A 26,352-nucleotide genomic window follows, 5' to 3' on the forward strand; every position below is an offset into this window, starting at 1 on the left:
TTGGTATAATCTTTTACGTCCTATTTGATAGTGCTTCACATTTACCCCACATGTTCACACTAGCGTTAGTCATTATCCACGAGTTAAAGTCTTCGTTTTTTATGGAAGGAGGAAGCAAGAAGCTTCCCCTTGAGTTAAAGTCAGCATGGATTTTTGTTCAGTTGCCAATCGTATCAGTGGAATGAGTTGTATACCCCTGGAGGAAGCTGAAATTTAATATACCACCCTAAAAATTTGCTATCTATGGAACTCAAGGCTGCTTGACGCACAAATATCGTGTTGCCTGAACTTTGCTGAATTGCTACAGGCTTCTCATATCCTTAATGGGAATAGAGGTTTGTTTCTTCTACTACTTTGTTTATCGATAGATATAGATGGGATTCTGGAGCTCTTCATTTGGGATGGCTATACAATTATTGCACTAGCTTCTTATTGCCTTGCCTGCACCGCCAAATCTAACATTTCTATCTGAACTTTGTTTTGAATGGCAAAGATACTTGCGGGTCTTGGATTCTGTCAAGGAAAGAACTGATAGAATAATTTGCTTCATCATGTCTACTTTCTGTTAGTGTGATGGAAGAAACCAGCGAATACATTTAAGAAGTTTGTGAAAATGCATTTGGTCATACAGCTCATGTACTCCAATAGCTTGGAAAGGATGGGGACATATCAAGAAGTTCTAAGTTCTAGTTCATCCAACAGTCTTCCTCTTTCCTCGGTTCAGCAGCCTGTGTTCATCGTCATTGTAGATGAGTTGTGAGTTTTCTAGCCACTCCTAGTTCACAGGGATGGCTTCTTGTCTTCGTTACATTGCGCTTTAGATGGGAGGGTTTTGATATACTAAAATTTCTGGATCAGGGTATTAGATATTACACTAAGATGCTTGATAGAAATACACTAATGTGATAGTATCTTAGGTATTGCAAATGGAAATGACTAAAATATCTGCAGAAGTCAATTTAACAGGGGATGATCAATATGGTCGCCAAATTTTTAAATCTTTTTCCTTTTGTTTCGTTCTTGGACTGTATATTCTTATAATAGTAGTTTATTAGAATTTTACTTATTGAATAGCTATTCTGTTATTTTCCTAGCCTCTTTTTTTTCCATTTGCTTGTCCGTTGCACTGTTTTTTCCCTCTCATGCTTATCCCACAAACAAGGAGGCTTTAGGATCAAGAAAGTATCCCACAGTAGATTCCTAATTGTGAAACAAATATATGGCTTTAAAATCTGCGATCGCTTCAATTTCAATATCTGGAGATGATATAGATCATGTGAAAGGTGTAAATAGCCATCATTGCTCTTTAGAAATCAAAGAGGAAAACAAAAGTTCTACTGTGCTAGGTGTTAGAGTGGAACCATCCAATGGAAGGTCCTGGGTATTGAATTTCTACTACCATGAACTTTTGGTAGCGTCATGTGAGAAACATAAATTGGAAAGGGACATTACTCAACTTTAACATAAGAAAATCTTTTCATCAGAAAAAAAAAACATAAGAAAATCTTAAATTAAGATTGTGAGAGCAGGTGAGGTCCTAAACACTATTTTATGAGTTACAACGACTGCTGCCCTCAGAATCTGGAACATCTCTAGCCCCATGTCCTTGTTCCCTCTTGCACTGTCGGCAGAGGATGGCCTACTCTGCTTGCGAAGGACACCCCTCTTCTTCTTTATTTCTACTTTTATCCAGATTTCACTTCTTAAAATTGTAGGCTATTTCCAGAAGCAGAAGCCCTATGCCTCGTTTACCAAATGCATTCTGATCTCTTGTGGCGAGTCCCATCCGACGGCTGTCAGGCATGGGCCACAATAATTGCCGACTATGGATCATAGACAAGAAGTATCAAAGAGTCTTTGATCCTGCTTCACGTGAGATTTTTTATTTTTAGTTGTCGGCGAACTTTAGATTTTTACTTCCGGCAAGCGGACTTTCTTGCAGGTTAGTGCTTGTCTTTCGGTCCTTTAGTGTCCTGAAGCTACTCCTCGACTCTTATAGCTGATGTGCCTTTTTTTCCATTCTGGTCGGTTGCTGAAATCTAAAAAAAATCTTAATCACCTTGATCCCGAAGAAAGATGCCTGCGCCCCGATCTAATTCAAAAATTTCATCTAATTAGGCACGTCTATTATACCTCGGCACCAATCGATCTCTTAACTTAAAATTGTGACCGACCTCAACTCGGATTGTAGTAGCTGATACAAGATTTCTCATGTCCATGATAGACATAAACTGCTGATATTGATTTATATCTGAAAATGCTTTTTATCCCATGAACGAATTTTGAACATGAATATCTTTAAGTTTGATATCTATGTCAAGTGTTAAGAATTCTGGTAAATTTACCAGTATGAATACTTGCATGCGTGGGAAAACGTTGGGAAGCATTAAATATTGCCACTTCTCTGAACTGTCTCACCGAAGCCTATATCTCAACTCATCGAAGATTTGACATGATCATCACCTACAGGTCTTTTACAAGTTATAATATGCCTTTCTCTTGTCATGGGCTTTTTCAAACATTGCTCAAGAAGTAAGTGCTCTGCTAAAAATGAAAGTAAACTGTTAGCTATTGAGGGCTCATCAAATTGGATTTGTGAGGAATTATGAGAATTGGATTTGGGATGTTTTGTCTTTTTAGAATGGATCTTAAAATCTACTCTGGATGACAACGGAAAGAGAGGAGAAAGAGTAGGGCTTTATTGCAAACAAACCTTAGAAGAGGGAGCAGCCTTCACTTCACAATCTTTATTTTATTTTTATATAAAAGTAAAATATACTAGGCTGGTGCCATGGGATGGAGACGTGTCCTAAATTAGCGTGTCCACAGCACGTTAGGTATGCCACGTGGAATGCAGTGATTGGCTGAACCGGGGGGGCCGGCGGGATTCTTTATAGCCGAGGCTGCAGGTGTTTCGCAGCCCGGGGGGTTCGCCGGTTCGGTAGAAGGAAAGCAGCAGCCGTCGCTTTCTAAAGCGAAAGTGCGACGAGAGTGAAGGGTTAAAGACGCCATCGCCGGCCTTCTTTTCTCCATTCTCTCCGAGTTTTTCGGCGAAGATCTGGTCGGCGGATCTCTCCGTGGGCCGTGGTTAAAAGTCGTGCGTTTTCCAGTGGGCCTGATGTATGTTACTCTACCGGGATGGAGAAGACCCTTATGAGGGCCACAGGCGACCCATCCCAAAGCTGGCCTTTTGTAGACCACCAACCTTTCTGTCTCCAGTTTCGCTTAGAGCCAAGGAGCCATGGGCAACTGCATGGGGAGCTGTTCGCCAAGGGTAGAGGAGGGAGCGGTGAAACCAGGAGGAGTAGGAGGAGAAAGCGGTACTGTTGGTGATGGAAAGGAGGGTGGTTTTAAGGTTAAGGTCTTGCTGACAAGAGGGGAGCTCCAGCGGTTGATGCTTCAGCTGGAGAAGGAGGAGACGAGGCTGGAGGATGTGTTGATGGAGATGGGTAGGGAGCGGAGGAGGAGAGAGGGAGCTGGGAAAGCCCAAGGTTGGAAACCCTCTTTGGAGAGCATAATGGAGGTCCCGGAGGTCCAGAGTTTTGGAACGGGTGGATGAGATTCCCCCTCGCTCTTCTTTTGTAGTTATCTTCAAGTCTTGTAAGTACTAGGGTTTCTAGTTTTTTGATTCTCCATGATTAAAGTGGGAGATGCTGATGTTTTGATGTCATGTTCCCTGAATATATAGGCTTGTAGCTGCAACATCTTTCTTGTTTCTTTTCTCTGATACCATTCTAGCTAGGCTGTATCTATTCCACTGTTTGTAAATGTTAAATATTATAAATAAGAAATTATCAGAAGAATGTTTGGGACTTGCTGCATGCTGTTTCAAATTTATATATTTGATTTGGTTGTCTCATCCATAACCACAATATCCTTCTTTTAAGATTAGCATTATTTCATGGCTATACTATTTTTTCCCCCGCGATACTCAAAAGAGTTTTTTGCATGGATATCCTTCTAAAAATTTAAATTTGCGTAAATACTCTCTTAAAATTTATGTTTATTTCTATATTCTAATAAAGTATTGTTTTTGCACAAATGCCCTTAATATAACGGTTCTTCTAATATCGTTAATAAAAACAATATTTATTTTAATTAAAAATAAAATAAAATTTTGAAATTATTTTTTTGTTCTCTATTGCGATTGTCTTATAAATATATATATTTTTTGCACATCTACCCATTAAGAATATTTTAGTCATTTTAATTTGAAACCGTTAATTTTTAACAACGTTGACTACATAGGTACATATGCAAAAACAAGCATTAAAAAAAAGAGGTAGAATAGCAAACTAAGTGTTTTACGAGGGTATACATACAAATATCAATTTTAAAAGAATATTCATGCAAAATTCGATATTTATGAGGGTATTCATCTAAAAAGCCCTACTCAAAAATAATAAATACTAATTTTTGCTAATTTATAAATACTGTTTAACATTTGATTTGTTAATGCTTGGTTAGATATAGCCGAAAAAACTGAGATATGGTCGAAGTGGGAGAGTTGGCGTTATAATAGTAAGATAACTACATATATATATATATATATATATATATATATATATATATATATATATATATATATATATATATATATATATATATATATATATATATATATATATATATATATATATATATATATCATGGATCCAGTGCGCGGATTATCAAAAGGTAGAATGGACATTGCAATAAGATATATTAATTACTAGATGGTTCAAAATACAAGAACCACGACGGAAGATTTGAACATGCCTAATGCCATGGATTTTAGAATGGTCAAGCCCGGAAAACCCCGTCGTTCAGCCGTCCTAAATTTGGACTTTGATGGAGTGTAGCTTAAAGCAAGTGGACGTTCGTCTACGTATCCATTAATTTCAACCATCTTAAAGGAAGCTCGGAAAGAGAGACGCATTCAACTGTCGGATACCGACAAAGTTATAGGCATCGGCTATTTTCAGCTCATTTAAGCTACATAAAACTCTTCACGTGGTAGGTGGATTGATGGACCATGAGATGTTTAAGAGATTATTTACTCCAATGGGTCAAGAAATTCCTCACTAAGTTTACACTTAAGATGCTCTTTTTTTTTTACTGTTGAAATTGGTCGCGGATGGAAGGGGCTTTTGAAGGTGATTGGACCGCTTTCAACCATGCTTTCGGTTCTTTTGTCCTAAACATTATAGTTTATAGTTAGGGAGCTAGGTTCGTGGGGCCTCCCATTTTTTTCTAGGAGTCAGCTTCTGGGGAGATTTGGACCCCCTAACCTTCTGCCTTTAGGTATAGGATAGAGACCTCGTTCCCTTCTGCATGGTTGGATTAATAAGATGTGCAATTTCTTAATGGATTGGAAATGACACCTACTTTGGCACCCTCTCATCCCACCACTCATTGTCTCATGGTCCCACCTTCACTATTCATTCTCGTGGGGCTTGTTTCCAGTGGCGTGCTGATGGAGATGACTCTGTTTACAGTTTTTTTTCTTTTTTTTTTATCCCAATTTTCTTTTAAGTATACAAATGTATACAGCGAGTCTTCAGAAGCTCTTTATAACAACCGCTTCTTAATTTGTTCTAACAACACCCAGATCTTGATTCTATTAGAGAGGCATGAAACTGGGTGATGCTCAATTGGGCATGCTTTGTAGAATGCTATGTTATCCAAAGTAGATCAATCATACCAATCCATGATTCAGAACAAACATCAAACACATACACAAAGAAAAAAAAATACAGAGTATTGCGAGAAGAAATTAATAATAGAAAAAAATAATTAGGAGAGAAAAATAAATTTATTAAAAAGAAAATAAAGACCAAGGCGCCTCAGAATTCTTTTTTCTTTACATAATTCTTTCTCCCTATTTATAAAACCATACTCTCTCTCCCACTCTAAGATAAAAATATCAACATTCCATTTTAACTAAAAAACAAACTTAAATATATCAAGCTTATCAAACTAAAGTGGACTTGCACTAAAAAGATAAACTTTCTAAGTAATTTTGGAATAAAAAACAAAGATAAACTAGAAATATAATCTTATTACAACTAGCACAATTAAAAGACTTCCAACCTACTTGAACTCGATTATAATTTTAGGGGGTTGTATTTCTCGGAAGAATCTGTGGCTAGCGTTACTCCGTACATGCTGCACATGATTATAATTATAAATATTCTCATAGTTTTACAATCTTAACAACGTTGTGAGGTAGAGTTTTCTTTGCACAAGAGATGTTAATAGCTGAAATTTTCCTCGAATAACAAGTCAGGCTCTTTATGAACAGGTTGGGCTCGTTTTCCATCTTTTAACCGAACTTGCTCAAGAGTCGGTTTTCATGTACCTCTTCATTTTCTTGATGAATGGGTGATGGGAATGAATCTTTTGTATCATATAGCGAGAGAGAGAGAGAGAGAGAGAGAGAGAGAATTCCACAAAAGCTTTCTTTCTACATCCCTGCACTGGTTCTTTGATTTCTTGGAGGTTTAATTCACGTTCGAGTCATTAAGGTCTCCCTTCTTCCCAATATAGGAAGAACATTGGTGTGAGAATATTGTACCATTTTCCACTCCGAAGGAGATAGGAGTGGGAGGAGAGATTTTAGACTCTTACGTTGCCTTTTTACATGCTTCTATTGATTAATGGAAACTCGGATTTCTAGCCTGGGACTAGTACATAAATGACCCCGCATATCGATCGATAAGCCCTCCTCTTGAAAAAAGAAAAAAAAAACAAACAACTCATCATTCACAACTTGCTAAGAAAACAACTTTTTGGAAATATCTCTCTTGAGTCTTGACATCTTCCAAAGCATATCCAACCTGAAGTCTTCCGCCCATAATAATTGATAATCACAAAAAGCATTATTAGACTCATCCGACAAAAGCATTATTAGAAAAGCAAGCCTGCCCTCAGTTACACATCACTATGTGACTACCGGCAATTCTTATAGGTTCTTCTTGTTTCTTTCTTTCGTTTTTTCTTACTCTAGGCGCAAAAGTTTCTGTATGAGTTTGTAATGCATAATATATGACCTTGGAGCCAGTCCTCATACTACCTGCCAAAACCGTATTCATCATTGTCATGCTCGTAATCCTATTCTTTTTTGATGAAAATTGTCACTATATTCTGAACATCAGTCTAATTTCTTCTCTTTACAACTTTGATTTCCTGTCTTTTTGAAAGAATTAACTATGTACATTCAAGACAGCTAGTGCACCATTTAAAGTGTTTGTATGCAGCTGATCATATCTGTGTTACCATATAAACATGAAGACTGAGTTCGTGACATCTTCAAATGACGAAGCTAACCAAACAAAATCAAGGGTCTCAGCATTTCCTGGCCATGGTGATTAATTGATTTCCACGGATACAAATATCTAATTTTTTGAGGGAACCACATCTACAAATTATATAATCTCTTCTAGCGTCCAATTATCTTATGGATTAACATCAAGTTATCTTCTTATCTTCTATTCTTCTTCCAAGCATGTCAATTTCTTAGTAGTTGCACAGCAAGGCACTCCTCCTACTATCTTCCAAAGCTTTTGGCACAGCTTGGCCAAATCTTTTCCCGACAAAAGTATGGTCCCTAGTGAGAGATGTTCGTCATTATTAGGAGAAATTATTAGGTAGACCGAATCTACCATAGATCTAAAATGAAATGATCTCCTAATAAGAATACAACCCAATTAATGCATCACTTTAAAGTGTCCATAGGAAATGGATCACCCTCCGTCAGCAACCGAGACCGCGCAAAAGCCTAAAGAGATTCCCTTGCAAAGGCCTTGGCCTAAAGTTCTTGTGGACCTTGGTAACTATTTCATAATATATCTTGGAGGGTCAAAACAACCTACTACAATAGTTCACACGAGAACCCCAATTGGGGGGCCCCAAAAGCATCAAATGCTAGTGCCATGGTTCGGTTACGTAGAATTATTGGCATGTGCCCACCAAGCACGATGAACCATTTTCTTGTTGTATATTGTAGCAGACGAAATTCCCCGGCGTCAACCGTCCAATTAATTAAGCAAATCACGGGCGGATATATCGTTACTGCTCCTCTGGCTTGCATATATTATTTTTGTAAGATCTTGTTGCTATGCGTTGGATTCGCCTAACCCACTTGCCCCACGAGCGTACGACAGAGAGAGAACATGGGTATCTATGGATGTCTTGCATGGAGCCATGGAGTACGGTCCAAAGGGATTAGATGTGCATCCGTTGTTAAAGCTGAAGAATGGTGGTCGTTGCTGATTAAGAATTAGACGAACAAAAATGGTGGAAAGCCTGTGATTTGTTTCATAAGAGGAGAGATTTATGTAAATAATCTACCGAACAAGATATATAAGATTCATCAGGTAATTAAATGTCTATTGTCATTTCCATTACAAGGGTGGGAACAAATCCTTGAAGACTATCTTCCAAGGAATTAGGTTCATGGAGATTATACATGCAATGAGATGGATTAGAATGTGTACAACTCCTCTCATCCCATTTTCTCTCGCTAATGTCCCGATGATATGCCCGAGCAATGGCTGGCGACCACTTTGCTGAGGAAAAAATGAAGAGAAAATAAGAAGAGATAGCTTATAAAGACCAATACAACTGTATTCTTCAGGCTATGATCTCAACAATATTCCTCAGGAATGCTCTCGAGCACCGGTCTCCACCCACCGTGGCTTGATCCGAGGGCGACCACACTTGCATGGCGACTCTCGAGCTGGCTCATTAGGTTCGCCAGTGTCTTCTCTTCACCTCGGATGCACATGGATAGAAGCCGAGCTGCCTCCTCCTTTGTCATCATCACCTTTACTCTGATGACTCCCTTCTCATCACCCTTCCCCAAATGATCCTCTAAAACAGGTTTTGAAGCGACACTGGTGTTTGTTGTGCCGCCCCTGCTCTTAGCCTTCTTCCACTTGCGAAGCGACTTCATGGGGTCATCAAAACAATAGAGCTTTTGTTTGCTGGCCTTAGAAATCATGGCTCTATCGGCTCCGCGGCCCAAGCAAGGTAAGAAGTTGCCCATGGAGGTAGAGCGAGAGAGAGAGAGAGAGATGTGGCGAGCGCCTCCATGTAATGAAACAAATATATAAAGAGAGGCGTGTGGGAGTTAGTTGGAGGTGCCCTTGAGCCTTGAGGGGACAATATTTTTTAATAAAAGAAGACAAGAAAGAAAGACTGTCAAACACGAGACTTCTGACGGTAACTTGAACCACACCACGAGGAGGGCATGGCCCGTAACTGGCGCCTGTAATTGGAGGAGCGGCGTGAAGGCGAGAGGCCGAGCTCATTTGGTTGGGCTCCAGTAACACCTACTCCTTTGTGTTGCTTTAAAATAATAAAAGAAAAAGGGGGTGAAAGCTTTGGTGCCAGTTCTGGCCTGTGGGTACTTTTTAACGAAACGCCGTGGACAAAGCACGCACAAGTACACCCGTTGGGTCTCGCAGTCCGCTGCCGTAGTGCTGATGACATCTCCAATACTTGGCATCGGTCTCTCCACCTAACCACTCTTTTAAGGTTCGCCATGGAGGCTGGTGGATTGAGCAGCAACTCCAGCAGGCCATGGTTATGATCATTGATCATCTTGCGAAACTCAACATGTTTGGTTACTCGTGTAAAATATTATTTTAATATCAGATACTTGTCAACGCGTGCAAGTGAAATACAATTGCAAGATATGATCCTTTTTCACTATTTGAAATGCTGTAAGTTGACTAAAATTCTATAAATGCTGTAAACTACCTTAAGGCTTAATTTGCCTTAAGATAAGGCTTTAGAGGTGTTTTTATGTTGGATTTAAATAATATTGTTTTAGTAGTGCAATCGAATGCATTTACAGTTCTTATTTGCAGGTAAATACATATGAGATTTTATTTTACTAGAACTGCAAATCTACTGAACCAAATACGAAAAGTGTAGTTGCAAATACAAGAACCACAATCCCATATTATCCCAACTACGTACATTTTTCAACTACAAATAACCAAATGCATACTTAGTGTGAAAAGACTACATATTTGATGCGTGACAAACATAATATCTAAGGACTGGACATCGATCAAGCTATGCAATACGTATTTTCTCTTCTTTTCTAGGTTGCTTTCAGAGACCAATCACCTTTTTTGAAATATAAAGAGAAACAGCCAAGCATAGCAACAAAAAGCGCATACAATAAAAGACTAAAATAGTCGCCTCTACCAACTTTTCGGACCCTCACGGTAAAAGTACCAAAATGAGTCGCCCCAATCTTCCAAGAGGATATTGACTGAAAGGATACATGCGTTCTCGCTCACACCTTTTCACCATTCACCTCTTTTTATATACATCTTACTCTCTTTTCATATACTAATATAAGTCATAATTAATTCCCTTACCTAAGATTCTTTTTCCACCGCTGGCATTCCATGTTTCATAAGAGGATCATCATGATTAGTGCAATTGTGGCTTGGACCACAACCCTCCCTTTTGTTCTCTATATTTTCATATTTGGTTTATGTATGTATTTTTGTTTACGGTCTCGTTGGTCCGAACCACAAATGAAAGCCTATTTGGGTAAACAAAAATACATACATAAACAAAATAGACCTAATCCATTCGATAATTTTATGATTTTACTAGTTGTACTAGTTCAATTCATATATTTTATAGAATTTTCAACCTAATCATCCAAATAGATGGTTGTTGGTTCCCCGGTCTTCCGGAGGAGAATGCTACATTGTCCCTCTCTCCCGCTGATCGCGCAAGATTTGGTCTACATCAAAGTTGTTTTTCCTTTTCTTGATACGCATATCAAAGCTTTACGGCATCTCTAGCATGACAACGAGGATAAGAACGAGAGAAAAATGGTACGTGGAAACAACGGATGGCATGTAGGAGATGATACGACGAAGTCAATGTCTCTAGCGGGATTAAGGTTAGATGATGAGCTTTGAGTCTCGGACAGACTACCAGCTAGCATCATAGAATGGACATGAGCCGGGTTGGTCAACCTGATAAATTCTGTGAGAAAAGGGAATGCCGGGTCCACTAGAATTTGATGCCTGGATCTCTCTCCAAGGCAACCAGAACCTGTTGGCGAAATCTATGAAAATAATTATGTTATTTACGTTTTTTTTTTTTGAGAGAGAGAGAGGAGATGAAGGAAGTGAAATACTTAATTACCCAACTAGTATTGATTAGAATAAATATATATAACGTCTTATTTATGCATCAAATTGAATAGGTTAAAGTATTAAGTTAATATTTTAATAATTCAGAAATCTTACTCAAAAATCACGCATCTGGTTTGTTGCAATGCTGTTGCACTTTGGATTGACCTTGTGATCAAGTGTGCCACATAAAAAATGAACTAAAAACCACCTGAGTGATTGCTTTTGCATGAAACTTGTCAATGGCATAGGTCTCAAAACATTTCTAGACCTTCTTAATTACCCTAGATAGGCGTCGTACATATAAGAGGATAGCGGTGCCGTGAACGGGGAGATGTAGAATTTTTGAGGGTTGGCTGGAAAATGGGCCTGCTAGCTTTTGGTCCCCCCCTCCCCCCAAAATCCAACGAGGTGAATTATTATTGTACATCATTCAATTGATAAATTGAGTTTTATTATTTTCACCATACAGGATTTAGTATATTGAAAGTTCACCGCTCGTCCTATCTATACTAGAATTCAATTTGTAGTTTATCTTGATTTCTTATTTTAATGCTAGTTAGAATAGCATGTCTTTCGGTGCTACTCCACTTTAATTAGGTTGAGCCTTAGAATTATTATATTTGAATTTATTTTTTATTTAGAGTGGGATAGTGATGATTTTATCTTCCAATATGAGAGAGATTGTAATTTTATAAATAGAAGGAGAGAATTACATGAAGAGTTGGAGAGAACTTTTTTTTAACGGGGAAAGATGTTTTTGGAGAAGCTTGAGGGTTTTTTATGTGAGAGAGAGAGAGAGAGAGAGAGAGAACCGTTTTTTCTTGTGAGGAAAGATGTTTTGGAGAAGCATAAGGCTTGTTTATGAGAGAGAGCCAAACACATTGTTTCTTTTTTTTTTTTGAATAGGTTTATTTTTTGTCCCAATTTTTTTCTTCCACTATTATTTTCTTTTCACAATTCTCTATATATATATTTTAAATTTGGTGTCCGTTGCAGTTCTATTCTTCCCTAAATGTTGGGTCTTGACTTCTGATCAAGCATGCCTTGGGGCTATCCATATGGTTTTGAAGTTGATAGTTTCGAACCAAACCTGACCGACAATGAAGAAAAGGCAGATTGAGTAGAAAAGGCGGATTGAGTGTATAAAATTTAATCTGAATATAACTGGGTCCAATTGACTCTATTTTTTCAAAAGTTTGAACCTGGCCCTCTTTCCAAATTGGCCCTGGGTTTTTGATAACTAAAATAGCGCCCCCAAGAGCTTAACTTTTATGCAGTCATGGTACAAAACACAGGTCGTCTGAGCAAGGTTCAAGTTTATTGGGATCCGAATATAGAATCGGGGACGTTTGACCGATCTTAGAAACTATAGTTTTGTTTCATATTAAGTATGCTATGTGACTCACCTCTCAAATTAGTGTCTCATTCTGAATGATCTTTGCAAGAATTGGACCCATCTGATTTCATGCATCTACAGGGGACATGCCCCAATTTTTGTATTTTTTGCTTTATCTTGATCTAGCTGGATGTACTCACATTAGAATTATATGAACTGCCGTATTGACCAAAAAAAATAAAACACTAAACTACTACCTGATGTTCTGCTGACCAAGTTTTGTTCAGGTTGAGAAAAAGCTCCAATGAGATGCATAATCAGAGCACACTAAAATTGATATGCTCGTTTGGTTGGGAGCCTCTCATTAGTCTCACCTTTTTAAAAAAAACACATTGCATTTGCCCCAAGCATCCAAAATCTCTCATGGAATCCTAATGTATCTAATTTGTAACAATTCAGAATCTCACCTAAAAAGCTAGCTCGAAGAAACTATTTAAGTTTCTTAGCTCTATATAAAAAGTATCTAATATTTACCTAATTCCTAATTATTATGGGACTAAACAAACACCCACATAGATCCTCAAATATCTTTCCATTTAAGCCATGACGTCCTCGCCAGACTAAGTATCTAAATCCATTCAAATTTAATCACAAATATCACGATTAACTTATGGACAATCTGAATAGGCCTATGCTATAATGTTCCTTAATTTACATAAGTCATAGTGTGATTCCATTTTAATACTATTTGTAACAGTTCAAAAGCTCATCCAAAGATTAGCCGAAAAGTATTATTGAAGTTTTTTGATCTCGTACAAGTATCCAAAATGTATTCAATGCATAATCATTCACATGCTTAGAGAGATCCCTCGCACCATTGATCAATTTTTTATTTTTTTAAATTAAACTATTGGATGTTAACTTTGAAATAACTCTTTTTCTATATTTATCCGTGCTAAAAGCTAGTTGTTTGGAGGTTATCTTGAATTAGTGAGTGGCTTATATGACGAACATGTCCGTGTTACCGTTCTATCAGCCCCATCGACACTATGCAAGAAACTTTGAAGTTGCATGAAGGCTATCTGTAACATGACGCTGTCCCTAAAACAATTTATCTCAAGCTTGATCGTTCAAGTAACGAACTTCTACCGCTTTGTCCGGGAGAGTGAAAGCCCAGAATTCTATGTACTTGCCCTGTTTTAAGCTGCCAAATGCATCTACGTACTTTCTACAGCACTAAAACATCACGAAAAATAGGCAAATGGTGAGCGAAACATGTCATGTTCAGCACTACAGTAGGCGATGGGAGTTGCCTTCACCCCAAAATTTCCCCCAGAGGAATTTCTTATAGTTTTTGGCGGAGATCGACCCCTCCTACAAAGGGGAGGAACTCCGGTTTTATGTAAAATGATAATAGAAGCTAAATGAGCTGCTGGGAGATTCTCATGGAAACCACTTCTCCATCCGCTGCTCTGCTTCTCATAGCCTGGAACCTCACTTGAAGCCCTGTTTGCGTACACCACCTCATGCTATAAGATAGACAAGGACGCAAAAGAAGGGTAAAAATTTAATTCATGTGAGTTACTTACCCTCGTTTGGCTGGAGGCTGGTGTTGACGGCGACCGCGTGAAGAGAAGGCCTGGCCTTCGGCTGCCAGTCGTCGATCGGGTTGCCCAATCCATGACTTCACAGCCAATACCCTTAAAACCACCAGCAGCAGCACCAGCAACGGCTCGTTTTCCTTCGTTGCCATTGGAAGAATGTAGGAAGGAGGTAAAAAAGATTATGAGGGCCCGTAATGGCTACCGGTGGTGCCGGGAGCGTTGAGGTACTTGAGGTCGAGGATACCCCGGTGGCTGAGTCGGAGGGCTTCTCGATCCGGTGGACCCCGATGTCCTCGTACTCCCAGCTCCCGTTCTTGTATCGCTCCTCCAAGAACAGCTACACGTGTCACGCGTCCAGGACCTGCATCGTTCCTGCATTTAAAATAAAATAGGATCATCTCAGCCGTTTGCTCCGAGACGTTCGATCTCTGGGATCATATCAACACCGGACTGCCGTGGCCTCTCCTGAGAAATTGGACCCTATATTGTGTGCACCGCGTGATGAAAGAAAAAAGGACCAATCACAGCCGCTCATTTCTATAATAATGCATTAAGATAAATATTTGATGAATAAAGTTGGTAGAAACAAACGGCTGTGATTGGCTGTATGGTGCAGTGTAGGATATAATTCCTTTCTTATTACACAAATATATTCGACACATGGCTCGGCTCGCCACATCGGCATTACTTAACTAAGAAAGAGATGAGTGGAGCTCTCCGCTCTCTCCTCCCAATCTCGATAAAAAAACTACAACCCTCTATTGCCTCCACAGCCTTCTCTCCGACGGAAAGAAAAGCGCTAGCGCAGCGAGAAGGAAAAAGGGAAAATGAAGGTCAAGCTGGATAACGGCAGCAGTGGCAGAGGGACAAAGAAATCACAGCAAACATAGAGGGAGATTCCGAGGATGGATCTGCGGTTGAGCAACCCGCCCAAAAGCGTGCATGTTGAGCAAGTCGCCGACGGATGGCCAGCGTGGCTCTCCACTGTGGCTGGAGATGCCGTCTGGCGATGGACCCTTTGCCAGGGTGGCACTTTCCTCTCTGACTCTCTACCGAAAAGGGGGCAATGGGAGAGGGATGCTGTCCTTCATGCTCCGACGGTGGAACCACCGATTGGCCAACCTGAGCCTCACTAGATTCTTCTCCTATGTGTATATAAATAAATCTACCTCATCCTTTATCAACTTTCAGTTTTTAGAAAAAAAATGATGATTTTAACAAAGTCCGGCCTATATGTGAAATAAAATATATAAAAAAATCTACATGACCTCCGTCCAAATATCCACGTGGTACCTTTCATTTTTTTCCCCAATAGAACAAAGAGAAAACACAGCTCAATTCATTCGTTTTTTTATTTATTTAATCGAAGACAATATTCACTCGTTCCACCCAGGAAAAATAAATAAAATAAAATAAAATAAAATGAACGGCCATTTACTAACGGCATTCTACCGACATCCGCTAGATTTCAGTTCGCACGCTGCCAATGGCGAGAGCAATTTCGAGAGAGATCTGGGGTTGTTGAGTTTTTTATTTTTTTCGAATTTTTGGGGTTCCCGTTGTTAAGGAGGGAGGGAGGAGACACAGTTATTGACCACGACTTACATAGATCAGAAGGCAAGGTTTAACCAAGCGGATGAATCGAAGACAGCGATCCGCCTACCAAGTGGCCCATAGACGGGCCAGATCTCTTTGTATCAGACCATAAATATCTTCCTCTGTAACGAGAAAGCTACATTCGAGGCTTTGCAATGACGAAGGAACTAAAAACTCGAAAAATGACAAAGGCGAGGGGTTAAAATGATATAAAAATGCCAGGAATTTAAAAAAAATTTGCTGATCGGATCTTCGGTTCTAGAAATCTCTTTCGATCTGCGAACCCTAGGTTTGAGATGAGAAGAAAATTGTGCTCAAATTTAGAAGGAAAAAAAATCGAAGGAAATGCTACCTAATGAAAAGAAAAAGAACAGATCCGGAAGAAACTAAGATCAGGAAATTTCCGTTAGATTCCAACCGGCACTTGTCCGCGGATCTCAGTTTATTCATAGAAGGAGCTGCGCTGATCGAGATCTGAGAATATTTCATGTCGATTTCCCAATGGAACAACTCGGATCACAAAACAGAAGCCTAAACAACTTGAATCAATTAGATTTTCATTCTCCAAATCTGGCTTTATACATACGATTTGAATCAAAACATAAACTAGAAACTTCACGATTCACAGATTATAAAACATTGCTAGAAATTAAGTTAATAGGACCAAGATCAGTATGAAGAAGATTGTATAGAGAAGACTGAGAGAGAATAGTAGTGATGATTTCTAAATCTTTCTCACCCCCGAACCATTGAGTTACATGGGTTTATATAGAGCTTAAGACAGTGAGATGGTTTCCCAACGGATTCTGGTGAGCTGACAGTTACAGCACCAGAATCCGTTTTAGTTGTTAAAACGTTTCAGTTTGAAACGTTTTAACCGTGCTGTTCAAATACATGATGGATGAGCTAATACAGTAACCTGATCATAGATCCAGTGGAATTTCTACTAGAAAACTCCATAATTAGAGACTCCCAGCGTTCTTTGGTAAGCTAGATCCATATATCAGAGAGAGAGAGAGAGAGAGATAGATAGATAGATAGAGAGAGAACCAGTTGAAGCTGGAGTGGCGAGCAAGAAAGGTGGCTCGAGGAGAGGTGCAAGCCGAGATCGTTCGCTCTCTCTTCCTTGATCTCTGGGTCAGCTTGCCGCCTCCCTTCTCTCTCTTCCTTGATGGAGGCATCTCGTCGCCCTCTTCTTCTTGCCCCTCTCTTTTCCTCGGATCCTCTCTCGCCTCAGAAGTCGCTGGCGCTCGGGGAGAAGCCAGATAGCCGGAGACCAATACCTCCCTCTATTTATCGGCGCGGGATAGCCTCGATTTCAACATCTAAAATAAATTAATCCTGAAGAATGGGGGTAATTCTAGAATGTATCGGGGTATTTCTGATATTTCAAATAAAATTCCTCGTCGAGATCGCACTTGTGACTTGACGCAGCATCTGCGGTTCTTATGAGCTTACGTGTCAGGTAACTCTAGCTTTGGCAAGGTCCAAAATATAATCCGACCATATTCCCTATGCTATATTATTATTATTTTTATTTCACCAAATCTGACGTTTGCTAATTACCACTAAAGAAAGAAATTGCAGAAATCCCTCAACTATAACCATGATTAGTACAACAATTGCACTGTCAAATTATTTCCAAAATAAAGATTCTCCAGTTTTTCAAAACAGACTCCACTAGTTGCTGATTGGTTAGAGCTTGACATGGGATACCAACCATCACGGAGAGCAGTAAAAAGCAGGCAGATGTTGATGCCTCTTAGCCACCATGTAATACGAACCATAACAATCCAAAATAAAACAGACCAATAGTCAGTTAAAATCAAACTGTAATATGAAAAAAAAAATACAAGAGAATGATGTCAACACCCTTGTGGAACCTCAAAAGAATCTCCTAAAGCCTAAAAAGGTACAAGACAAACAGGCAATCTCATGCATAACAAATGAAAAGGAAAAAAAGAACAGCAGGAAACTGTGGTGCCACTCAAGGTTTCAGTAATCAGCAATAATTAGAGGAATGTGTATCACCATCCAACCATCACTGGCTCAGCATCAGCCTATATCTCTGTGTCACAGCAACTTATAAGCAATTCTGAGACCATTCTCCGAGCAAATGGCACGTAAGACAAGCTGCACCTGAAAGGCACAATGACGTCCAGAATTGGTGAACATCCATCCAGCAATATATCCAAAAATTGAACTTTCTAAAATAACTCAATACCTCCAGACTATACTCTGCATGAGAAAGAGATCTCTCATTTAGCAAATTATTTTATAGGATAGGTACTGAACATCAGCCGACGCCTGATGACTTGTCATACTATGCTTGTACAGATGATAAAAGCAAATATCAAATCCAAACTCTAATAATGATGTTTCATATTCTCAATTGCTGGGCCACGTAGCTGGCAGGAAGGGGGGGAAGCTAAACAACCTTGTGAAAACCATGCTCAAATTATACAATCATTAGGAATACATTATGTTGCTTTATCATGCCTAGTGGGTCATATGCATGTGAACAAACATCATAATCAAGCTCAGAGAGTTGGCAAGTTCCTCAAGAAACAATACAAGCACTTAAACCTATGAAATTTTTTTGCCATTAGGGTTTTCCCTTTTTGAATAAAAATGTGCTCTTGCTATCGGAGTTATTGTAACATGGGCCAGAACCCAAGCAAGTGAGGTGTCTAACCACCACCGCAACCTCGCATGCATGCACACCATCAAGCTGATTGCTAATTTGAGCGTACTAGACATCATTGTGACTGTTAGAGAGGTCAAGAAAGATTTGTTTTCAGCCTGTCCGTGAAGCCCATAGAAAGCAAAAGAAACCTACAGTTGACCATAAGTCATTAGCAGTCAGTTTAGCTGTAGCCATCAGAGGAATAGGATCCCGCCAATCTATATCACCATACGGGAGTTCTTTTTCTTTAGAGGTCACCAGATCAGCAAGAAATTGTATGACAAGTTAACAACACAATGATTAGCATAAAATGCAATCTACTAAAATGACCCGACAAGAGTTCATCTTCCAACGAGAGGCAATCTCAAATGCTATCTTCTTAGTATGTTCCAGAACAAAAAACAACTTCTATGCCAGTGAAGAGGCAAATAAATCAATCCAAACATATTGACTGGTCGAACAACAAACAAAAGACTTGGATAACGAGCTCTTCGGTGAAAGAATATTAGAAAACTTCTAATGTTGATTCTAAAAGGTACAGTAGTTATGAACATCCAGCATGAACCTAGGATTCCTAGGAAGCAGTTAGTAGTTCTAACATCCAAGATGACAACCCGAAGGTTCAAAAACTACAGGGTGGTAACTATCATTTTTCAGAGAAATATGTCTGAAATATATCACAATTTTCCTCCCAACATGAAGAACTTGAAAACAAAATCTTGATGGCTATACTAGAATAGGGTGAAACCATAAATATCGTGCTAGCATCACCATTTATCAGCAGCATATACAAAAGATCTCTAGCAGTGAAGATCAAGCAACATTGTGCAAAGAAAATCATGAGCTTGTGGACAGGAAAGCAATAAAGAAGCAAACTTATCTAATACAGAAGATGGCCCAACAAAGGTGTCTTTAGCTAATTCTTTTCTTTTTTTTTTAGCTATTAGAAGTGTTATGTGAGCACTTAATACGATTCAAGATTCTCCCTCTCTCTCTCTCATGAGAGAAAGGGACAGAGATCCATCTTCACTATAATTACCTAGGCACAACTACTTGGGGATGCGCCACCCAAGACTCGAACCCAGAATCTTTGATTGCCAAGCAAAGAGGTGTTACCGTGGGGCAAACCCCTATTCCCAAGATTCTCTGGTAGGTAAGATAATGAAATCTTTCTAACAGGTCAGTCAGTTATACAAAAAAGGTACATATCTCATGGCAGCTATCGTGGTGAATTGTTACGATGTGTGCATCCTTTAGGAGAAGCACGGTGTGTGGCTAGAGTGTGAAGACAAATCTCCTCGACCAGCTTAGACAAAGCAGTGCCAAGCCCAGGGACGGGGTCGCAATGGAGAAGTTGCTCTCATAAAGGCTCAATCTCTGGGTATAGGTGCATCAAGAGTGAATGTAGGTGCTGGCGATCATGGGACTGCTGATATGTCTTAGCAACTGAGGAGGGAAGCTGGAGGCGGAGGTGAAGATTGAAGGATACGAGTGCCTGGTTCACATAAGCTAAAATGTAGCTGCTGCCTTTTAGGATGCATGTCTCAGTCCACATGTATCTGTTTTAGGTGCATGACTACTGAATGATGACTAGGTGTTACACTTTTTTGACAAATAAGTTTAGCTAATTCTGTCACTATTACTCTAATAGATGATTTCTCTATTAGATTAAGTGAGTCATTTGACATATCACTTGCTGAAACATGAGAATATTGGTTTTACCTCGGAAGTTTGTTAGGTAGTAGTGAAATACCTGGAAATCTTAATGTGATGTCAACAAGGAAATAGACTTGGAGATTTATATAAATAGAGGAAATAATAGCTCTCTTTAGGATTAGAAGTAGAAGGATACAAGGACTCTATTAGAAGGTTGTCCACATATCATTATATTATTGATCTTCAGATAAACTTTTGACATGCATTTAATATAAATGGATGAGCTGGCCATAACCCGTAACAACTTAACTATCTATCAAACAGCATATCAATAAGCAAATTTTAGAACAGTTGTTGGTAGAATAATTTACTCCAGGACAACAGCCCCCAAAATACAATAAGAATTGAGTGTTCTTGCCAAAGATGGTAAAAAACTAGAGCTTCACCCTGTCGCATAACATCCTAATAAAATACATGAAAATATGACATGTGGAGCTTCACCCTGTCGCATAACATCCTAATAAATACATGAAAATATGATATGTAAACATAAATATCCAATAGCATGTACATTAATCAGGGTTGCCATTGAGACCCTCAGAGATGGACCTTGCCTAGGCCCAATTCAGACCCATGAACATCTGGGTCAGGCATGGGCCCAAAAATATAACCATTAAGCTTTCCAAGTATGGGTCTGGCTCTAGTAAAATTGCAACCCACCCAGACCAAACCTGACTCAGGCATAAAATATATAATGGTATAAGCTGACTTTCATGAACCTGACCAAAACCTGATACGATAGTTCAGCCAGTACAATATGTACAGCGTTACTCTTGTACCATTTACACTTATAAAATTTGTTAAAAATACTTTGAAGCTATGTGATGAATGTATTATTTTGAGGCATGAAGGGAACCGAGCCTGTCATATGTCAGTACCTATGTACTATGTAGGGTTGAACATGGACCTACTCTGTAATCAATCCAAACCTGGTGACTGCCGAGGAATGTAAAGATTTTAAAAAACCTGGACAAATAGATCCCATGGACATTATAAAAAATCTTTCCTACCAGACCTGACTTGTTTCTTCCATGAATAGGATTGGATCAAATTTGATCATGAACCCTTTAATGGGTCCTTGCCAGGTTGGTAAGCAGGAGGTACCTGAATCCAAGCTGACCTAACAGCACCCTAATATTAATATCTTTATTGATCTTCTGATAACCTCTCAATCTCAATTTATATATTTAAGGGTTCTTTGCCAAAATGTGTGTGCCTATATGCAAAACATGGTGATCTGAATTTAGGTTTTGGAATGGTTAAGTGGGGATTGTATGATAAAGGTACATAAGATTTTTATTGCCTGGGATAGCTAGGCATGAACCATGTCTTTTTTTACAACGGATTTTTTTTTGTTGCCTTCTTTTTCTTGAGGGCATTCTATAAGATGGGTTTCTTTCTAAAGTTGTATAGGTGGTCAATGGATATGGAAAAGAGGGCACTATAGTTGGAGGATGCTATTGACTCTTTTCAGGACTTCTCAAGCTACTAGGCTTAGCTTTGGTACTTATTTTGGGGGTTGATTGAGGACATCTAACTAAAAATCCTATCTAAGTTTAGAACTTCAGACATTATTTTCAATGATCTTGTCAATGAACTAAACAAATTTCTCCTTTTGCTCGTGAAGAGCATTACATATATTAAAGTGATAGATTAACACCTTGGTTGCTCGCAGGGAGTGGTAGGCTCCAGTTGGATGATGGTTCCTTGATTCCTTCATTATTTCACAGCTATAACACAAGCCATTGGCCTCAAGGACTTTGGATAATGATATAAGCAACATGTAATAGAAAAACAAGCAAGCATCTTTGGAGATACTTAGGTTTGATAATAATGCCATCCAATGAGATAAAGAGAGAAACTGAGTTCTGACTGTAATGTAAGTTCATTAGCTTTTAAAAAAACCAAACGTGTTTCTAGTGACAATTATTGGAAGACAAAGTCGCATAAAAATGTTTTTCAAGACAGCTCATGGTTAGGTAAACCACTAAAGCTATACAATAACCATAACATGTCAGACAAAACTGACATATTCCATAGAATGACTTGCTTTAGAAACCAAAAGAAGTGAATCTAAGTCCTTTCTTTACAAGACTCTCCAAAATGTGCAAGATGGAAGGGTTGAGAGAACGGGTAATCATGATATATTACTAACGGTTAATGATGATGGCAATAAAAACCGACATCCAACAGAAATTCTATGTCCTGTATTAAGATAGATCAGGGTTTTCCGTACTTTGGTAATGCTTAGTCTCAAATGGCTGAGGGAATGCTTAGTTGCTTATACATCTGATATTCTTCTTTCCTGTCTCTTTACATTCTCTTTGTAAAGTTGAGGGCACAACATCCAAATAAATTGATATTAAAGTAATATACAGAAACAGTGATGGGAAAAGCAGGCTTACCAGATAAGAGCACAAATTTCACTTATAATTGCAAGCAGTGCCAATACCTTGCTATGAATCTGCATAACATAACAAAAAGTAATAAAAACAAAAGCAGAGGATGCATTAAGTTGCAGTCCATATGCTTCTGCAGGAACAGCTAGAGGATAAAGATATAATGTTTTAGTTAATTTGCAGCATCAAACTTACCCAAAGAGCAGAAACGAGGGCCAGGATGACGCATCCGATGTAAATCACTGTTGCATAAACACGAACCGGATCAAGCATCATTCTTACCTGTCGTCCTGGTCCAATCAGGAAGGCTGTGCTGCCACATTAAGGCTCAATTTACCATATAGATTTTCAGAAAATTGGAAAATGATGAAAGGAAGAAGACTGAGAGTAGGAGAAGGAAGAGCAGAAAGAAAAAACAACAGGAAAAAAGGCAGTGAATAAGTGCTTGTGAAAAATAACAAGAGTTCTTATAAAACCAAACAGTATTGTTCACCTTGAAATTCTTCATTAGCAAGACTCAGATTGCTATGAAAAATATTCATAAGGTTTTCAAGAAGATGATCATTATCAATGCCAGAAATCAAATTTAGATACATTTTTGCCTAACAAGATCATTTGGAACTCTATAAACCCACCTTCCTACAGCCAAAATGTTTCCAAAGGTGAAAATCACTGCAAATTTGATAGGTTTCAAGAAAACGATAAGCGACTGCACAAGAAAGAGGGAACAGATAATTAGAACATGATTGTCAAAATATCACACAATCAGAAATTAAAGACTACGTAAAGTGTGGGCACATGTGTGCGTGCGTGTGTGTCTCCTCAAAAGCATCAAAGAAATTCCTGCTCCTTTTTCTTCAACTTCAATGCTGACTCTAAATCACTATAAAACTATAACGTAAGGAATTTTGGCAAATCATAGACTATGTAGAGTGTGCGTGCGTGCGTCTCCCCAAAGGCATCAAAGAAATTCCCTTTCCTTTTTCTTCTACTTCAATGCTGACTATAAATCGCTATATAACTATAAAGTACGGAATTTTGGCATATCTATAATTCAAATTGCTCATTTTTCTCTTTTCTTATCTGGATAATACATAAAATTCCCCAATGGAAAGGCCAGTACCTAATGACAAAACCATCAAAAGTCAGTGCTTGTCGATCACGTGAAGAGGGGAAAAGAAGAAAAAAAAAAAATCTGCAAACACATGCATATCGGCACACAGTATATGTCACCATGTTTTTGGAAAGAGCTCGAAGCACAAGAGTGAGAGCGGTGAAATTTCGAACCGGTGGCAATCAAAAAGTTCACGGCATTCTGAAAGTGAAATCTATGCACTAATTTCGGAAGTCGGAACCCAATCTCCATGAATTGTTATTTAGAAGAAGTGCTGTATAGCCATGTTAAATCATAGGGATAAGCAGATGGTAAAAAATGATCAAAATTCATACAATTACAAGTACAAGATAAATACAGTTACGATGGAAACGAACATTCAAGTTTATGTCGCATGAATGAGTTCATTGGCAGAGTCAAGCCCAAGAAATTTTCATATTGAACAAAAGAAAATTTAAACACAATGCACTAAAGTACATATATATCTAACTATATGTTCTACTGGTCTGTAAACTGGTAACAAAATCCATGGCAGCACCGCATTCTTGGTACACACAAACAAATAAATCTCAGGAACACGAAACTTTCTCATCCTAGAGATTATCAGGAAACGGGCATCAACATAAACTAAACATCGTAGTTAGATTAATCGGCAGAGTTAAAGGAAGGTTTGCCCGATACCAAGAGCATACAAGCCAAGCCAGCAACCAGACACGCCGCGAACCCATAGAGTCTCTGCTCAGAAACAGCAAAACGAATCAAAACTTCAACTGAATCGAAAAGAGAATCATCGAAGAAATTTCCGTGTCTTCCATTCGGAAGGGAGGAAGACCTGGAGTGGAGATAGGGAGCAAGAGCCGTTGGATTCGCCCAAGAAGTCCTGATCTTGTTCCTCGTCCGCTCCAAGAAGAGATCGGTGGATCCTTGTGATCCCCTCCATCCTCCGGAGCCTCGATCGAAGAGAGGGCGAGTGGGAGAGCGATCGTTACATCCTCTCCCCCTGTTCGATGGAAGAAAGCCAGCGAGCAAGCGATCGGCACCAGTCTTCCTCCAGCCTGTTCTGCTCCTCTTTTTGCTCCTTTGGCTTTCGGGGTCTGCTGTGCCGCCGGTGGAGTTGAGGTAATCATGTTCCCTGCTACAAATCGCTTTGCAAACCGCCAAAAGCGCTTGCGTATGACACGTGCGAGGAAGGTGAAGGATTTTTCCTTCTTTTTTTTTTTCCGCTTTGCGAGTGGACACGTAAACCTCGATGGCGGGGAGAACATATACATAATAGTCGGCAGACGTTAACGGCTTTGTTTGGAAGTTTCCCCTATTTTTGCAACGGGTAAAAGAAGCGAACCTTGACAACATTTATGAAACATGATGGATTCATGGATTTATTGATGAGGAGATTCTTAGCTGTTCTAGAGATAGTAGATTATAACTGAATATTTTTTCTATTAAAAAATTGTCAGTAACAAAGAGCACAAGGTGCATCTAAAAGGCAAAATCTCAAGCATCATATAGTCACAGAATTTTAGCTCTTCAGCGACGAAGTGATAATGAAACTGACATGAAATTTTTATAAATGAAAGGAGAGTTGCCAAAGTTGAAGTAGATATTATAAATTATCCGGTTCTAGGTGTGTAAACATATTATTGCCTCGCAATGAACTTTGAAGCAAGTCTTGTCTAATTATTTTTGAATAGTTATGTTTAATTATTTAATACCCGTTGCCATTAGACTAATCATTTTTTTGCCTCATTTGGCCATGGACTAAATTAGCAATATACCTTTAAAGCTTAAAGAATTAGACTAATGTATATGCGAGGTCTAGGAGTTTTTTAACTAATTACTTGATGAGATAAGCTTGTACTAAGATTTTTTAAATATATACTTTGTAATGATTGATAATCTTCTTTGCACGTAGTTGGATTTTCTTACCACCATGTTATTACAGGCATCACGCTACACTCCTTAATCTAGAGAGTGCTTCTAGCCCTTCACATCCTTCTTCTTCTTCCTCTTTTTCCTCTCTTATGGAGATCTAAGCAACATGATAAACTTACCATTTCAATAGGCTGATGTCTGGTAAGCCTGTAGAAAAAATATATATCACCTTAAGAAACCAATAGCCATGGAGTTAGCCTCAACCACTTGCATAACAATTTGGAAAGAAGAAGAAAATCTTCTTCTGTCGAGAACTATAGTAAAATGGGATATTTGGCATTCACAAAGACTTCCTTAATGTTCATAAACTCAGTCAACACCAAAAAGGAAAACAATGTACAATTTTACTAAAATAAATGGACCGAACCTTATTAAAAAGGATCCAATGGAACACTTCATGATGTTTTTTGAATTAAAAAGAAAAGGTGATATCGTTACCATATATGCAGCTTTAGGTGATAGTGATGGCCAACTGATAGGTTGGAATTTTATCCTTGTGGACTTTTACCTTTTCTTGTATTTACAAAATTCATGTGAGCGATATTGTACTTGTTATTCCTTTTATTCTCTCATGCAGTCGGGTGTGAAGGCATCTCGGGTTGTAAATTGCCAGAGTCCCTTGGCATTTGAATTTCTTATGAGGGTCCATTCAAGCTGGTAGGAAATGGGAGTTTGTGTAGTCGAGCCTTTGACATGGCTTAAGGATTATATAATAAAGATTGCTTCACCTTTTACCTATGAAGTATTTTTAAGTGCACTGATTAATTATGCATACACAACAAATTTCAATTTTTTCTCCATAGCAAATTTGTTTCA

At 38.7% G+C, this 26,352-nt stretch overlaps 2 protein-coding genes across 5 annotated transcripts; one reads left to right on the forward strand and one right to left on the reverse strand.

The window, feature by feature from the left end:
- The first annotated feature begins 3,241 nt into the window (after positions 1-3,241).
- On the forward strand, positions 3,242-3,559 carry LOC103701301. Its single transcript, XM_008783317.1, has one exon. The coding sequence runs from the start codon at positions 3,242-3,244 to the stop codon at positions 3,557-3,559; it is 318 nt and encodes a 105-aa protein (XP_008781539.1).
- A 10,179-nt stretch (positions 3,560-13,738) lies between these two features.
- On the reverse strand, positions 13,739-24,682 carry LOC103705562 (vesicle transport protein SFT2B). 4 transcript variants are annotated; one of them, XR_003385898.2, is made up of 9 exons: positions 24,437-24,682; positions 24,286-24,339; positions 23,126-23,199; positions 22,686-22,803; positions 22,497-22,555; positions 17,914-18,524; positions 16,740-17,828; positions 14,079-14,465; positions 13,739-13,995 (listed from the first exon to the last, which is right to left on the reverse strand). XR_003385898.2 is itself a non-coding variant. In XM_008789436.3 (7 exons), the coding sequence occupies exons 1-6, from the start codon at positions 24,542-24,544 to the stop codon at positions 17,952-17,954; spliced, it is 474 nt and encodes a 157-aa protein (XP_008787658.2). In that variant the 5' UTR covers positions 24,545-24,682; the 3' UTR covers positions 17,421-17,828; positions 17,914-17,951. The 4 variants fall into 4 exon arrangements, 2 of the variants coding, with proteins under 2 accessions (XP_008787658.2, XP_008787575.2); XR_005513416.1 differs by having other exon boundaries at positions 17,914-20,762; XM_008789436.3 differs by lacking the exons at positions 13,739-13,995; positions 14,079-14,465 and having other exon boundaries at positions 17,421-17,828; positions 17,914-18,012.
- Positions 24,683-26,352: the final 1,670 nt, after the last annotated feature.

This window comes from Phoenix dactylifera, chromosome 9, assembly GCF_009389715.1.
Source record: "Phoenix dactylifera cultivar Barhee BC4 chromosome 9, palm_55x_up_171113_PBpolish2nd_filt_p, whole genome shotgun sequence".
NCBI classification, from domain to species: Eukaryota; Viridiplantae; Streptophyta; class Magnoliopsida; order Arecales; family Arecaceae; genus Phoenix; species Phoenix dactylifera.

Excerpts from the sequence above, each read along its gene's own strand:
- LOC103701301 (XM_008783317.1), top strand. The coding sequence starts at position 3,242 with ATGGGCAACTGCATGGGGAGCTGTTCGCCAAGGGTAGAGGAGGGAGCG.
- LOC103705562 (XM_008789353.4), bottom strand. The coding sequence starts at position 24,544 with ATGGAGGGGATCACAAGGATCCACCGATCTCTTCTTGGAGCGGACGAG. Across the intron at positions 24,340-24,436 it reads GCTCCCTATCTCCACTCCAG|AGACTCTATGGGTTCGCGGC; the intron begins GTCTTCCTCCCT and ends GTTTCTGAGCAG. Across the intron at positions 22,556-22,685 it reads CCCTCGTTTCTGCTCTTTGG|ATTCATAGCAAGGTATTGGC; the intron begins GTAAGTTTGATG and ends TATGTTATGCAG.